This window comes from Onychomys torridus, chromosome 8 (assembly GCF_903995425.1).
Source record: "Onychomys torridus chromosome 8, mOncTor1.1, whole genome shotgun sequence".
Classification (NCBI taxonomy): Eukaryota; Metazoa; Chordata; class Mammalia; order Rodentia; family Cricetidae; genus Onychomys; species Onychomys torridus.
Window position 1 is genome coordinate 30,858,295 of NC_050450.1, and position 15,316 is coordinate 30,873,610.

The following is a 15,316-nucleotide window of genomic DNA, read 5'->3' on the forward strand; positions in this document are numbered from 1 at the left end:
CACCAGGATGACTCTCATTGTCCCGGGGCGGTAGGGGGTGGGGGAGGCATGTAGTATGTGGGTCAGGAGGGAGGCTGGACCTGGCCACAGTAGGGCTTCAGCTGGGAATCTGCAATGTCATACCAGCTGTGGAGCCTATGGGACGTGGGTCCCTGCTCTCAGCAGAGACCTGCGGGACCACCAGCCGGGTGTAATCTGTGAGTTTTCTGTCTGACCGGCGCCGCAGGCGCTTGGAGGTCCCCCGCGTGGCAGCAAGGAGCTAACGGAGCGTGAGGTCCTGGACTTAAGAGTTGAGGCTATCTAGTCTAAGGGTTAGAAACATTGCATTAAAAGCGCAATTTGCTTTCACCCTTCACCTGAATGACCTTGGGCATGTTCCTCAGATTCTATGTGCCATATTTTTAACCCGTAAAATGGGGACATTAAGGTGTCAACTTCGAGCTAATATTGCATTAAGCATGGCTTTCTGCGCATAGTAGGCGCTCCCGGTAAATGGTAACAAAGCTCAGTAACAGATACAGGTTGAATGAATATTGGGGTCCAGGACTCAGGTTTGAGCTTCGCCTTTCCACCTATACAATACCAAGGAGTGTTTCGGGTAGTTGGAGTACCTGCCCTGTTCCCTTCCCCTCTCCAAGATTAGCCAGGGAACACGATTCCGGGGCACCCCAGTGTCGACGTTCTCCGCACTCTCTTCCACCCCCCATCCCCCCTCCGCGCGCCCTGAACAGAGGAAATGATTTTTTCCGTGAACTGAGTCTCAGTCTGGTGTCGGTGGTGATGTGCCTGGGGCAGTAGGGAAGGGGGCTAAAAAAGAGAAGAAGGGAAGTGGTGGCGTGGAGATAGGTGACTTGGTGGCTCAGGCGGTGTCGTGCCTGCTTTCTGTGAAGCACTGGGCTTGGACGCAGAGGTGCAGTTTCAGCTGGCCAGAACGGAGCGGCAGGGGTGCAGCTCTGTTGGGCCACAGTAGTGGGCGGCGAGCTCGGGCGGGTGAGGTAAGGAGTAGCGGGTGGTGGGGACCACGATCTTGTGTGTGTGTGTGTGTGTGTGTGTGTGTGTGTGTGTGTGTGTGTGTGTGTGTGTGTCTGCCGTGCGTGTGCGTCCGCGAGGCGTGGGGGACTGGAGAAGCGCATCCCACCCCTGCACCCGCCCTCGCGCTTGGTGCCTCTTGGCCCCGCACCTGTGCTGGAGCGCCAGTCACCCTCTGTCCCTCACACCCCCACCTCCCTTGCCCCTCAGTCAAACCTCACCCTGCCCACTCAGAGTGCAGAGTCAGACCCAAAGCCAGAGAAGCCTTTTCCTGACTCTCCCCTGGCCCCCTCCCCCTCCTGCTATAAATAGCCAGGCTAGCGGGTCAGGAACGTCACAACGTCAGAAACCAGGACCCCGAGGTTTTCTTCTTAGGGAACGGGGGGCAAAGGGTGAGCAGGAGGAGAGAAAGAAATCGCTCGTGAGTAGTGAAGAAAAAGCTTGTCCCTTGACTCCCAGGAAAGACTACCGTCTTTGAATTCCTGTATCCTTCCTCTTGCTTCTCACCCTCTTTCTGATTCTTTCATATTCTCAATCCACTCCCCACCCCCCCCCCCGCTCAAAATCCAACATTTGCTCAGCACTCCTCCCATTGGTTTCTCTTCTCCTCCTCGGACTCTGGTTCCCGCTGCTCCCCTCCCCACTCTTGGTGCTCTCACCCCACCCCCACCACCTCCACTTGTCCCAGGCAAGGGATTGGTATTAAGGAAATAAAGTTCAACTCCTTGTCCCTTTCAACCTGCTCAGACCAGGAGTGGGACTTCAGGCACCCATCTCCCCCGCTCCTTACACCCCATACCTCCTAATCTTTGTTTTTCATATGTAAGGACAGACACACACACACACACACACACACACACACATGCAAATACACATCTCCAAACCCCACGACCAGTAAGGTGCAAAACTACCTTCTGCAACAAAAGAAACTTACCAGACGCTCTGGTTGCTTTTGTCTTAAAGAAACAAAACAAACAAAACAACGAAGATTCTACTTTGGATGCACTTCTGGGGTGACAGTTTAATATTATTCAGACATGTACATATTACATACATATATGCTTTTCTTCCCTTTTCCCCTTTAATTTTTTTTTTTTTTTAAACAAGGAAATCTCGGTCCCCGGCAGCCGCCGCTGCCCCTTTGATGTTTTGGTACGTCGTGCGCATGCGCTCCACATTAGAATTACTGCACTGGGCAGACTAAGTTGGATCTCCTCTCTTCAGTGAATACCTCAATCCCATCAAAAACTAAAGGGATGTGCAGAGTCCGGAAAAGGGGCTACTTTGGGATTTGGTCGTTTCCCTTAATCATCGCCGCTGTCTGTGCTCAGAGGTAAGTGTCTTTTTCCTTTCTCACTTGTCAGGGCTCTCTGTCTGCATACCTCTCTGTGAGCACGGCTGTTGAAGATGCCGTGTGTGCTGGCTTCTTTATTCATTCCTGTTTATTGTTATTTTTTTCTTTAGTGTCAATGACCCTAGTAATATGTCGCTGGTTAAAGAGACCGTGGACAGACTGTTGAAAGGCTATGACATTCGTCTGAGACCAGATTTTGGAGGTAATGGCATTGCCTTGCAAATATGAAACAGCCCAGCTCCAGCCGACGCTGCCTTTTGGGCTTTGTGTGCGCTCTCTTCCCTGTCCTTAGTTGTGGGTGCATAAGGTGTATGGAATGTTTCCCTATTTTACCATGCTGAGAAACGATCTAAACTTCAGTCAGTTTGTTACTGTCCAGCACTTGAGAAGTCTTTCAAAAATGACCCCCCTTAGCGTGTAATCAGACTTGGTAACTGCTTCCCACCTCCTTCACCATGATAAATCTTTGTTGCCAGTCTGAGCTTTCCTGAGATGCAAGCTTTTTAAGTTTGCTTAATGGTGTGCCCAGGGCTGTCTTGTAACATGAGTATTTTTGAGGACAGGATGTGCAGGTAGTTGGCTGAGAGATGGCCTGAACTCCCTGTGCCCACCGACTTTGGAAGAGTTCTGGCCATGGTTTAAAGTGGCTCATGTCTGGGTACTCTCCAGTCCTCTAGTGCCATAGGAGAGAATGGGGTCCCAGGGATGGAAAATAGAGATAGCAGAGGAAGAAGGACATCTCTCTCTGCAGCCCCAGAAAAGCTAGTGTGAAAATTAAATTTTGCTTCAGACTTTTAATGGGACTCAAAGAGTTAAAACCTACACACAGAAGTAAAGGTGAGAAGAAGGGGGTTTCAATGCACATATTCCTAGGGCTCCAACATTCTTCTGCTGCTGTGAGTTGTATGAATTCCCATGCTGAGGCATCAACATGTGTAGACACAGCTGGAATGATGATCCCATCAACACATATGTCCATATTCCTAGAAGTGTTCCCTCACTCTTTGTGCCAAGAAGTACAAAAGTGACAAACATGAGGATTAACTTTAGAGAGGGGGTTTTGGTAGGGTTCCTAGTGACAACTCTTGTTATGAATGACTAAGTTCTGAGAAGTCACGTGGCTGTCCATCTTGATTTGCAGGTCCCCCTGTGGCTGTAGGAATGAACATTGATATTGCCAGCATTGATATGGTCTCTGAAGTCAATATGGTAAGTATTAATGTTCATAGCTATGCCTCTGCAATCCTTCATTTGGGGATGGAACAGTGTAGTCATTGGGAGTGTGGTATGCTTGAATATACGTATAGTATGAGGACAAGAGCATGGTATTATTTTGCCCTGGAATTCATGGTATATGTACTTATAGAACAACGCATTCTGGTTCTTGACACTTTTTTTTCAATTTGGATCCAACACTGTGTCTCAAAACAGAGTGAGTACAATGCATCACACATTCACTTGTAAAAGGCAGCAGTATCCTGGAGGGCCCCTGTAGACTCTATGGTTCTGACAGCTTCTTGGAAGCCTCAGTTTGTCAAGGGACAATTCTGGGTTTGGAGATAAGTCATGGGAAAAGGAGGATCTGAGTGTGACAGAAAATGTATCAGGGACTCATAAACTAAACTGTAACAAAGAGACTAAGTAATTGATCTTGGGACATTGATGCCCACTTGTTGCTTTGGGAAAAAGCCTCTTTATACTTAATGACATTCAGCATCCCCATCCCATACCCACCCCACTGCTCTCCATCTCCTTTAACCCCTTCTTGCTATCCCAATGAGATAAAATAAGAGCTGGCCACTCTGTTTCCAAAAGGTAAGCTTAATAGCAAGTGCACTCTCTTATTGAATCAGCAATGTTATTCATCATGTGTACCACGCTCATACAATTGATTGGGAGCCACACTCAGTACCTCTTTGGATAAAGAACAAGCACTAAGAAAGGGGAGTGTGGGAAGAACCTGTGTTCTCCAACAGGGAAGCACTTTTGGGGGGGTTTGCTTCATGCAGGAGCGCCCCCTGCTGCCCAGTTGGAGCAATACGGACATGCATGACAAGGACAAGTGTCCCAGATTCCCCCACTTAACTCAGGGGCATTTCTCCAGTGAATTTCTCTCTCTCTCTCTCTGTCTCTCTCTCTCTCTCTCTCTCTCTCTCTCTCTGTCTCTCTATCTCCCTTTTAGAAAGTCTGTCTAGATAGGCTGAACCTTAATGTAATATTCCAGTATGCCTTTCTGATCGGATAGCACACACCACATTTCAGATTGTTCTATGACACCGTCCTGTCTGCAAAGTGGACAAATAATTAAGGAAGGAGATGAAGTGTGTAATCTTTTATACAAACACTTCTATGTCAGCCATTGGGACATGAAATTTAGGACATACTAATTAACTCAAGAAGTTTGAAGTATTAGGATTTAACCTAGGTATCATCTCAACTTGACAGAAGTTCCTACACTCCCAGAATTCAAAGAGGCAACTCATATAGCAATCACAAACGCTGGGCAGAAATGACCTAAAGGTGTCATAAGATTCTGACCATTTTACAGAAACTCGAGGAGGTTAATCAATTAATTCGGTGCTTTAATAAGAAAAATCACATTGTAATAGTTGTTTTATTGTATGATACATGAACACAGAAGAAATACAATATTGGATGACTAGGGAACACACAGGTGATTTCTCTTAGATAGAGAATGTCTTTCTTAAGAAATTTGTTTCTCAGATATGCAAATATTGACTTTTGTGGGATTTGAGAAGTATATCAAAATAAAAGTAGAAAATGTCCTAATCTGGGTACCTCCATGATCCTAGGTACTTGACTCTAGATTGAATTGCTAACTGCTAACTTGAAAGTTATATAGAAATCAAATAAGATTTTGTGATTTCTAAGTGTGATTGCATCAGACTAATATCTCATCTATTTTCTTTTTGATTTATGCCCCTCTTCTTTAATAAAATATTATTTTACCAACTCCTTTAAAATATCACAAAATGATATTTTGTAGAAATATAAGAAAAGGCATCTATGAGATGAAGCAGTGTTCACTAAATGACTCCAGGTTATGACAATAGGTTAGGTAAGGACTTAGGTATATTATGACGTTACATGGGGTATAATAGTAAACTTTTTTTTCTTCATGAGTTTCATTGACATTCTCCCCCTGCATGCACCATTTTGGAGAGGTATCAGAAGTGGACACAATGCCAAGACCTGCTAGTCAAAATATAGATCCAGCTGAGGCAGGGTGTCATCACTTTGAGCTATTTACTGTTGCAGAGAAGTCATGGGATGTCGAAAGTGCAAAAATAAATGTCAGCTTGTAAATGGGACAACATTGTAGCATTAATGATTTGAAGCAAGTGTGAAAAATTCCAAGCCAGATTCCTTTCTTAGCTTAATGCTGACACTCATGGATTTGTCCAGCCACACTTTGAGTTGTTGAAAACCTTATACTTACTTCAGCTATCAGTCTTGTTGACCTAAAACTAAGTATATTTTTGTAACATATGTTGCTATTACCTTGTTTCTAAATATGGTTATTCTCTTGGAAGCAACAGATGAGTTAGACCCCCATTGGTATCTCAATATAAGATGTTAATGCATATTGTCTAAAGACCTATAAGGATTAGGATGTTTTAGTTATATTTAGTATCGAAAGAATGGTTGATTATTTATTTAAGTGCAATCTCAACATTGATTAATACACACATTTCTTCCTCAAAATGGCTGGTGAACCAGTACCTAGTAACTGTAACTTTCAGTATGGTGCATCTGCCTTTGAAGAATGAGAGTCCCTTTTATTTTATTTATTTGTTTGTTTGTTTGTTTGTTTGTTTATTTATTTAATTCACTGAAGGAATAAAAGTCTGTGTTGAAGTGATTTTTGTTGTTGTTGTTGTTGTTTTGTTTTGTTTTCCAGAAGACAGTGGTAGAAAGATCCTGATCTTGATCAAAGGTGTTAGATGCCAGCTCCATTTCTTAGTCACCCTGAGTTTATTCACAGTCAAAAAGGTCTTAATTTCCTTAAGTGTCAAAGGAGAGCTCTGTTCTACCATCCCAGATAACTACCAGAATTAGTAAAGTGGCATTGGCTGTACTTAACTGAATGATGAGTGGAAACCAGGCGAATACTCAAGGTACCCAAAGTCCTCTCCTGCTGCAGTGGTCATGCACCTCATTAGGTTGCTGTTTCTTCATGGTTGAAATAAGAAGGACACGTTTCATTGACTTCCATCTCCAAGTTACATGCGTCTCTAGTTACACTTGTTTGCTATGGTAACTGTTGAATACATTCAAGTTTCAGAAAAACTTCAGACAAATGTAGAAAACCATTAAGGAAGTCCTAAATTTCTAAACAGTGTATAATTTTGAGTTCCTAGGAGGGTGGTGACAGTGTGTCAAGCTCTTAACTTGGGTGACCATTACCCAGTGGAAGATCTTTGGAAAACATGAACTCAGTCGGAATGCTGTTAAGCAGGAAGCTTGGCTCTGGAATGAAATATTTTTAGATGTCTTGGTTAAATTGGCAGGAATCTTTTTGTTAAGATTCTTTGATGAAAAGTGCATTTTACGATTCAAATTTGGCTCTGAGAATTATGGACCAAAATAGCTTTTTTCTTCATTTGAGGCAGATTCTTCATTTTGAAATGGCACATTTGCCAACCAACTGAAGCAATATTTCACTTTTCAGGAAAGAGTTCTAGTAAACACATTCACAAAATTACCTTTTTATGGAATGGCAAATGAAGAGAAGTAATGCTTTAAAAATATACAGATGTTTCTTGTATCACCAGCTGCACAGCTTTCAAGAAAGAGTAATTTAGCAGTTACTATAAGCAAGATATGTGTACGGCCTGATGGACAGAGCAACAAAGAAGATCACCACTCTCCTGACCTCATGTAACTTTATATTTAAGGGTGCATTACTTGTCAATTCTGCCTCAGGTTCTTACATTTGCTTCCTTGAGGCTTATCTTTTCTTTCAGGCCTTTGTGGAACAGCCAACCAGGTGCCTAGTGTTCTTTGTCGGCCATCAGTCTGCTGTCACTTCTTAATTTTAATGCTCGTTTAGTATTTGGCATGTCAAGTTGGCTTATTGACTACGTAGTTCACCTGTCCACTTCTATCTTGTTGATGAATTATATCAAAACAAATAATATTGTCTTGGCCAGTGTGGGACTTTTCTAGTATTGAATGAAGAATCCATTTTCAAAGCCGAAATTTGTTATCATTGCCTACCACCCATAATGTATTATGTGGGGAAATAGAGCATAGAATCCCAGTGCTTGATTTGATGACATGCACCATTTAAAACAACAATGTAGAGTGAACCCCAATGTCAAGTGGTAAGTGCTTTGAAGGAGACAGAACACTGTAGAAATATAGAATAAAGATGAGCTACTAGAGGTCCAGATGGAGGTTAGAGATCTGTGGATAGGTGCTCCAAGCAGAGAGTAAAGCTACCATAGGAGAGAACATGGCAAGGGAGGAAGAGATGGTATCAGGGGTTTTCTGGGAGCTTTAAAAAGCTGGTATGATCCTGGGGACCATGGTGAAGCATTGGTGATGAGATTATACAGAGAATGTGTGTGTGTGTGTGTGTGTGTGTGTGTGTGTGTGTGTGTGTGTGTGTGTTGTGTGTGTTTGTGTGTTGTGTGTGTGTGTGTGTGTTTCTGTCTGTCTTTCTGCCTGCCTGTCTTACTCAAGAGCTTATTTTTTTCAAAGAGAGTAAGAACTCATAGAAAAATCTTAAGCATAGTCTGACTCAAACCTCTAGAAGATGGTTGTGAGGTGCAGGAAGTGAACAGAAGTGGAGAAAGGTCTAAAGAAGATATGAAAACTAACTACAAAGGCTAGGAATCATTGGTGAGTTAAGATATGACCGAAAAGCCATTCACTTGCAGATCATAAATGGTAGGGTTTAGATGGATCCCAAGATTTTGTCTGTGTCGTTTATTGCTATGGAGAACATAAAGACAGTGGAGGCTAGATGAATGAAGTGATGGTGTATTTGAGCAACACTGAGTTTTCTGTGTGCATGTAGCATTCAAGTGCGGATAACCGGTAGGTGATTGAAAAACGGAAGCGTACAGCAGAGAAAGAAGAATGGTTGCCCATGGACTGGAACACTATGGGAGGTAACTGGGACTTATAACTATGAGGAGAAAAAGGGGGGAAGATAGGTTAAAATGGGGGTCTGTGAGCACTGTGGTTTCCATGGCAGAAAACTGAAAGAGCTCAGAAAAGAGACTGATCAGCAGCTAAGATGCAGCCAAGAAGTGACTGGTGTAAGAACCATCAGCGAATGTCCTGGAGGCTGATGCTCATGAGAGTTTCAACGAGAAACAAGGGGTCAACTGGGTCAGGTGTTACCAAGATCAGTTTAGAGAAGTTGTGAGATTTGCTTCTCAGTCATGGTGACAGGAACATACTAATAAAGCGTAGCAAGAAGCGTTTTAGTGATTGGAGGCCAACTGCACTTTTGAGGAGAGGAAAATGGCTAAAAAGAAAAAAAAAAGAGCCATATGTACATTAGAAAGAAATTCCTTTCAGGAGGAAGTAGGAAGAAGAGTCGAAGAATGCTTGACTGAAGACTTTTCGTGTTCTCTGTATCACAGGAGACATTTTTCTAATGAGCCAGAGGTGGCAGGATGACTATTGTGGAATAGGTAATGGGGGTCACTAGGCTAACGGAAAAGGGGGTGAATCATGAATAGACACTCAGTGGCCACAGTTTGGATTACCTCTAAACAAATTATGAGCAGAAGCTCTTCTCAATGTTGGCAAATTATCCACTTCCTACTCCTTCTTTTCCTCCTCTTCTTCCCCATTTCCTTTCTACCTCCATTCCCATTTTCTTCCATCCTCCTCACTTTCCTCTTCTTCATGTTCATCCTTTTCCTCATCAACTTTCTTCCCTTCTTTCCCCTCAGTGTTTTTTTTTTTTTACTATTCCCATTCCTCTTCCAGCTGTTCATCCTTGTTTGCATCCTTCTTCTCTTCATCTTTTTTCCTCTTCCTCCCTGCTGTCTTCCTCCTACTCCACCACCTGGGCAATGTTCAGCAATCACTATAGTCATCACCATCTCATTAATGTGATAAACTAATTATATCCACTGTTTACTGAGCTCTGCTGCAGTCATTGTGTTATTTCTCATTATCTCACTATCAAACGTCCCAGAAAAACAGATCATTACAATCAACTTATTTATGAAAAGAGAAACCAGACTTGCAGAGATGAGGAGTGACTTTTTCAAGGTCACACAGGCAGCAAATAATCACCTTCACATCTCTCAATATTATCATCTCATGTAGATTATCCTTTTAATACGGGAAAGTCTAATTATTTGATCATTTTCATTCCACCAGGATACTATTTGTTTCTAATTCTTCCGAGGGATGTGTGTGTGTGTGTGTGTGTGTGTGTGTGTGTGTGTAAGAAAACAGTGGATAGGTTAAATCTCATTTATGAGATGTTCCTGTCACTCCTTTTCCTACGTTTGAAACACCTCAGTCTAACACAAGTTATCCCTCTACTTAGGTTCTTTATTCAGTGGGTACTGAATATGGCCAAGCGACTAAAAGATCTATCTAAGATCTCAAGCAGTTGAGGAAGCTGATTGTATGGGGCTAACTTCTTTCATTGTTAACAAGTGTCAGTCATTGACATGTCTAATTGTATTTTAGTGCTTCAGCAAGGAGAGTCAGGTGATGATATAGGTTACTAATTTATGATACATAATTGTCATCAATGTTGCTGACTTAATTTCAAAAAGCTCTTTCATTTTCTTTGTTCATGTTCAAGATCCCTGTTTCCTTCTGTTTTGTGCTCTTCCATCTTTCCCACATGACCTAAACACAATTCCATCACAAGCATGGAATCTTTAGACTTTTCATGTGCTTTTGAACGTCCATTCCATTCAATAATCCCAATTTTAAAATCTCTTCCTTTCAGCTCTCTATCAGAGTACATCCTTTGCTGTTTCTCTTGCTGGGTAGTTAGCAAGGCTTTGCTTGAATGAGAGGTGAATTAAAGATCTGACTATGGGTTTACATTGTAAAAAAAAAAGGCAGAGGGAGGGATCTTTCTTCAATGTCATAATTTAGAAAGGCATCATATATGTTTTATTTTTCTCTTAATCTATTACACAGTTACAGAATCCCTACAAGTATATGAATCAAAGAAAATGCTTTTTGGAAGGATGCGTTCTTGTTTTTTATTTATTCAACATATCTGAACTTTGGCACTCCTGCTATGGGAGAGCAGCTAGCTCTCTTGTAGACGGTTGTCGTGTGTAACATAATGTGTTCAACAGTACCTCTTGCTTCTATTTATTACATGCAAGTGGCAACCACTAAATTATGAAAACCAAAAAATGTAGAATTTGTAGTGTTAAGAATAGCATGCTTTTGTCTTCAAGCAAGGAAGAAAAAGCATTCTTACCGAACAATGCTTTTCTGTATTTAATGGCCACTCTCATTTATGTTTAGAAGTCTATTTAAAAACACAAAAAAAGTTCTTGTCATATAGGTCCTCCACATGCTTAGTTAGAGTAACCCCAAGGTATTTTATATCATTTGTAGCTATTGTAAAGGGTGATATATCTCTGATTTCCTTCTCAGTCTGTTTGTCTATTGTATATAGGCAGGATTAAGATAGTAAAAATGGTCATCTTACCAAAAGCAATCTACAGATTCAATGCAATCTCCATCAAATTACCAACACAATTCTTCATAGAGCTGGAAAGAATAATACTCAACTTCATATGGAAAAACCAAAAACCCAGGATAGCCAAAAGAATCCTGTACAGTAAACACACACACACACACACACACACACACACACACACACACACACAAATCTGCATCTTTGTTAGTTACTTCAAATTGTTTTCATTTGTGTTCATTACATTTTAATTTTTGTTCCTATTCATATTTTGCAGAGTGCTCTTCGTTATTTTATAGTATTAAGAGTACATTTTAATTTAATAGAACAGAAACATTTTTACAATTATAGTAATGAGAATACATAACATTATTATCATCAAGACAAACTAGTGTTAATATGCATTCTTTTTATAATTTTGTAGATGTGCAAACATATGAATATATTTATTGATCACTGACCTGTTATTCATTGACTGCTATTAGAAAAAAATCTGTTATATCTATTTAATAGAGGTATACAATTATGGTAATTGATTAACTAAAAAATAAAGGAGCACAAATGTAATTTTATGCTTCATTAATAATGATAAACAAAATATGTAGAACGGAGAACTGTACTAAAGTATCAATATTAGCTTGACTCATATCTACACTGCTATGGCATTCTGAGTTTTTCTAAAATTACTACATTTTTAGATGTTGTATACATGCACTGAAACTGATCATTAAAGAAGAAAGCAATGCTTATGAGATTTAAAAGATATAAAACCAAACTTTATATATTTCTAGTCTTCCATCTTATTTGCCAAACATATACTGTATTATATCACTCTATGATACTGTATATTACTCAAGGAGATAAATAGGTTGTCACAATCTATATGGAGACGTCTGGAGAGGTATTTTGCCTGTTGGCTTTTGCTGGCAATTTTGTTAACATGCTCTAGGCATTTCTATTGCCAACTCCCATTTCCTTGCTCTGTAAGTTGGCACCTAGTGTCCATTTTCCTGCCAAGAGGTCTTTGCTAAAAAGTAATTCTCAGGCAATTGAAGGTGATATAAATTTCCTTCTAACATAACAGCAACAATTAAATTAATGAAGTTTTAAAGGTGGATTAATGTATATCTTAGGAAAGGGATATGTGAGTAAGCTAGGGAGGAAGACCAGAGCTTGGGAAGCCAGCCTTTGCAAGTACTTCTGATGTTCAGCACAGGCCTGACTATCTCAAGATGTGCAACCACTGAGGGCTGAATCTTTTAACTGTCGTTGACAGCTTTTTGGAAAATATTCACCAAGTGCTGACTAAACGGATGCTTTATTGGTAAGGTTTTATTGTAGTTTTTGAGTTAGATTTTACATTAGAGCTAAGTCTCTCTTTGCAAAATGGAATTGATCTTCATTGCAGAAGTTGAAAATGAGAGGAAGATAGAGACCATCTCAGACAATGAGACATGAATGTGAACATGCAATGCAGAATGAAATGCCGAGGATTAATTCACACTGTGACCCTCGAGTTTTTCTGTGTTAGCAGTCATGTCTTCTGAGTCTCTGCCCAAAACCTAATTTAGTAAGTGTGAGACAGAACTTCACTTGTTTGATGCTCTTAGGAATCATAAATGTAAGCATTGTCAGGGTATGTCATTCTTTTAGAAACACTAGTTTACAGTGAAATTCGAAGTGAATTTGGTATTTTCACCATCAAAGGAAATGAGAAACAATTGACTAGTTTCTAACTATGATGAAAGCTTTTGCAACAATAAAGTGCGCTGCTCTTGTCAGAAGACCTGATTTCAATCACCGGTACATATATCAGAGAGCATCTAATAGCCTGTAACTCCCAGTCCAGAGGATCCAATGTCTCTGGCCTCCTCTGGAATTTGAACTCACATTTGCATATCTACACATAGATACACATACCACGTGCATGAACGTAATTACAAATAAAATAGTTTTGAAATGTAAGGTCTGTATGGTTAAGCACCTTAAAGATCAGTAATTTTTCAGCACCCAATTTGTTCAAAATTATTAATCAAAAATATTTAAAATATTTATCTGTAGGTTTTACATGTCAGTGATGTGACTTGGCATTGCATCGCTGTGGTAGAACCTTGAATAAAGCACGAGACTTTTATCTTGGCTCATGGTTTTAGAAGGGATAGTCCATAGTCAATGGGCCTTGATGCCTGGAGACTGTAGTGGCCCAGCAGCCCATGGCTAAACAACATTGAAAAAGAGGCCTATTCACCTCTTGGCAGCTGAGCAGGTCCCACTGCTGGGGACCAACCTTCCTCCCTCTAGACACCACTTCTTAAAGGCTCCACTCCCAGTTACCACCTGACCCTGGAGACCAAAGCTTCAACATGTAAACCTTTGTAGACATTTCAAATCTAAACCATAACAGTGCATTTTAATTAAATAATTAATCAAATAAATAAATAAAACTCAGTATTGCCGCTATTATTTTCTTTTAAATTTTAGGTGAAACTGTTTCTACTTTTATATAAATTCTATTATTTTAGTCTTCTATTAAGTATTTCATATACACAAATCTGGTTCATAAATGTCTTCCTCATAATTATTGATATATAAAATACTCATGGAGATTCTATATCTGTTATAAATATATTTGTAAATAGTTTTATATTTATTTTATATATTTTTATTGTTTATATTTATTTTATATATTTTATATTGTTATCTGACAGCATTATAAAATCACTGTCACATTATATATTGATATGTACAGTTTATATATTGACATACAACAAATTTTATCACTTAAAATATGCTAATTAATAGATTTTGTTACTTTTGACCCATCACTTCATTTTGATAGGAAGAATTTTTACTATTGATAATTATTAGAGCTTTTAATCTTTTATAATAAATATAAATTAAAAATATTCCACAAAGCCAGTTTCAAGTTCATGCATTTTCTGTGAAAACTATTGCTAATATTTATTTTTATAAAAGTGTTACAGTTTCATAAGGGGCTCATTGTGTGTATGTAGATGAGCAATGACATCTGTATAAAAACATATTATATATATACACATATATATGTATACATGTGCATATACATAAATATACGTATGTATGAATGCTAAGATGCCTTTGTGCAAGTCCATAATTTAGTAACAAAAATTATATTTCATAATTTTGAATAGTTTTATACCCATCATTTTTCATAGCTACTTGTTTCTGGGATTTCTCTCAGAGCTTAATACTACATAGAAAATAGTTTATTTTATTTTAGATAAATTACACAACACAATTAATCTAATAACTAAAAGAATTAGCTGCTCGTTTTAATAGATGCACAGACTAAATTTTGAGTGATTAACCTGTCCATAGTCACATGATGATAAAGGCTACCACCACTGAGCTTTAAAAACCTTGGGCTGTTTGACTCTCACTATATATATATATGCCAGTGTATTTATGCACTAATATATTATGAAACATACTCAAATGTAATATCTAAACAGGATTTTATTTTTTTAAAGACCTATAATATTTAAACTCTACTCTTATTTCAATACTGGTTAAGAATTTTTCAATTTCCATGAAAATAGGAATCTTGTCAATAATTATGTAACATTCAGCTCATTTTTTCTATATATTCTTTTGTTAACAGCAGCACGAGATAGTAGAACTTCAAAAGAGAAAATTAAGTATTTAATGTTTTCTATGACTATATCCACATTTTTCCTACCTTGAAGCTTCTAACATCTGAAACAAAAAAAATATTTTTGAGTGTTGTTTACTTTTCTTACAAATCAGGGCTTGTTTATTTAAAACAAAGCTTTGCCTATTCCTGTTTTTTTGAGACTGTGGTAAATTAGATTGACAGTGAACTGTACATTTGAGCACCTAGCCATTCAGTCAATTACAAAAATAATTTAAACATTGACATTTTTTGTGGGCATGCTGAGTTTTCAAGAGTTGGACTTCAAATCTTGTATTTTCTCCTCTTTGTTTGGACTTCAAATTTTTTATTTTCTGTTCTTTTGTTCATTTGCTCAGAGAGTAGATGGTCAAAGTTCTGGTCTCATGCTTGCTAGCGAGGCATGGTCTATGGCTGAAATGTGTCTCCAGAAAACTCTTTTCACCATTAATCTTGAATGAAATGAACTATGGGTTCATTGAAGAAGCAACACAAGCAAACTTGCCAGCATGGCAAAGAGTTTTAAGTATGACAGAACAGCTGTGAATAAGTAGGGTTTAAATTCCGATCCCATTTCTGTATCATTCTTCAGTTC

At 39.3% G+C, this 15,316-nt stretch overlaps 1 protein-coding gene across 4 annotated transcripts in view; it reads left to right on the top strand.

Annotated features, from left to right (window-relative positions):
• The first annotated feature begins 730 nt into the window (after nt 1-730).
• Gabrb2 (gamma-aminobutyric acid type A receptor subunit beta2) overlaps nt 731-15,316 on the top strand; it is a 224,499-nt gene continuing 209,913 nt past the window's right edge. The window contains exons 1-4 of one of the 4 annotated variants that reach the window (XM_036195349.1): nt 731-995; nt 2,137-2,362; nt 2,494-2,585; nt 3,525-3,592. In XM_036195349.1, coding sequence (XP_036051242.1) covers nt 2,286-2,362; nt 2,494-2,585; nt 3,525-3,592 — 237 coding nt within the window. In that variant the 5' untranslated portion in view covers nt 731-995; nt 2,137-2,285. Of the gene's footprint in view, nt 996-1,323; nt 1,451-2,025; nt 2,043-2,136; nt 2,363-2,493; nt 2,586-3,524; nt 3,593-15,316 lie in introns of those variants that run through there. The other 3 variants (XM_036195352.1, XM_036195350.1, XM_036195351.1) reach the window with 3 other exon arrangements.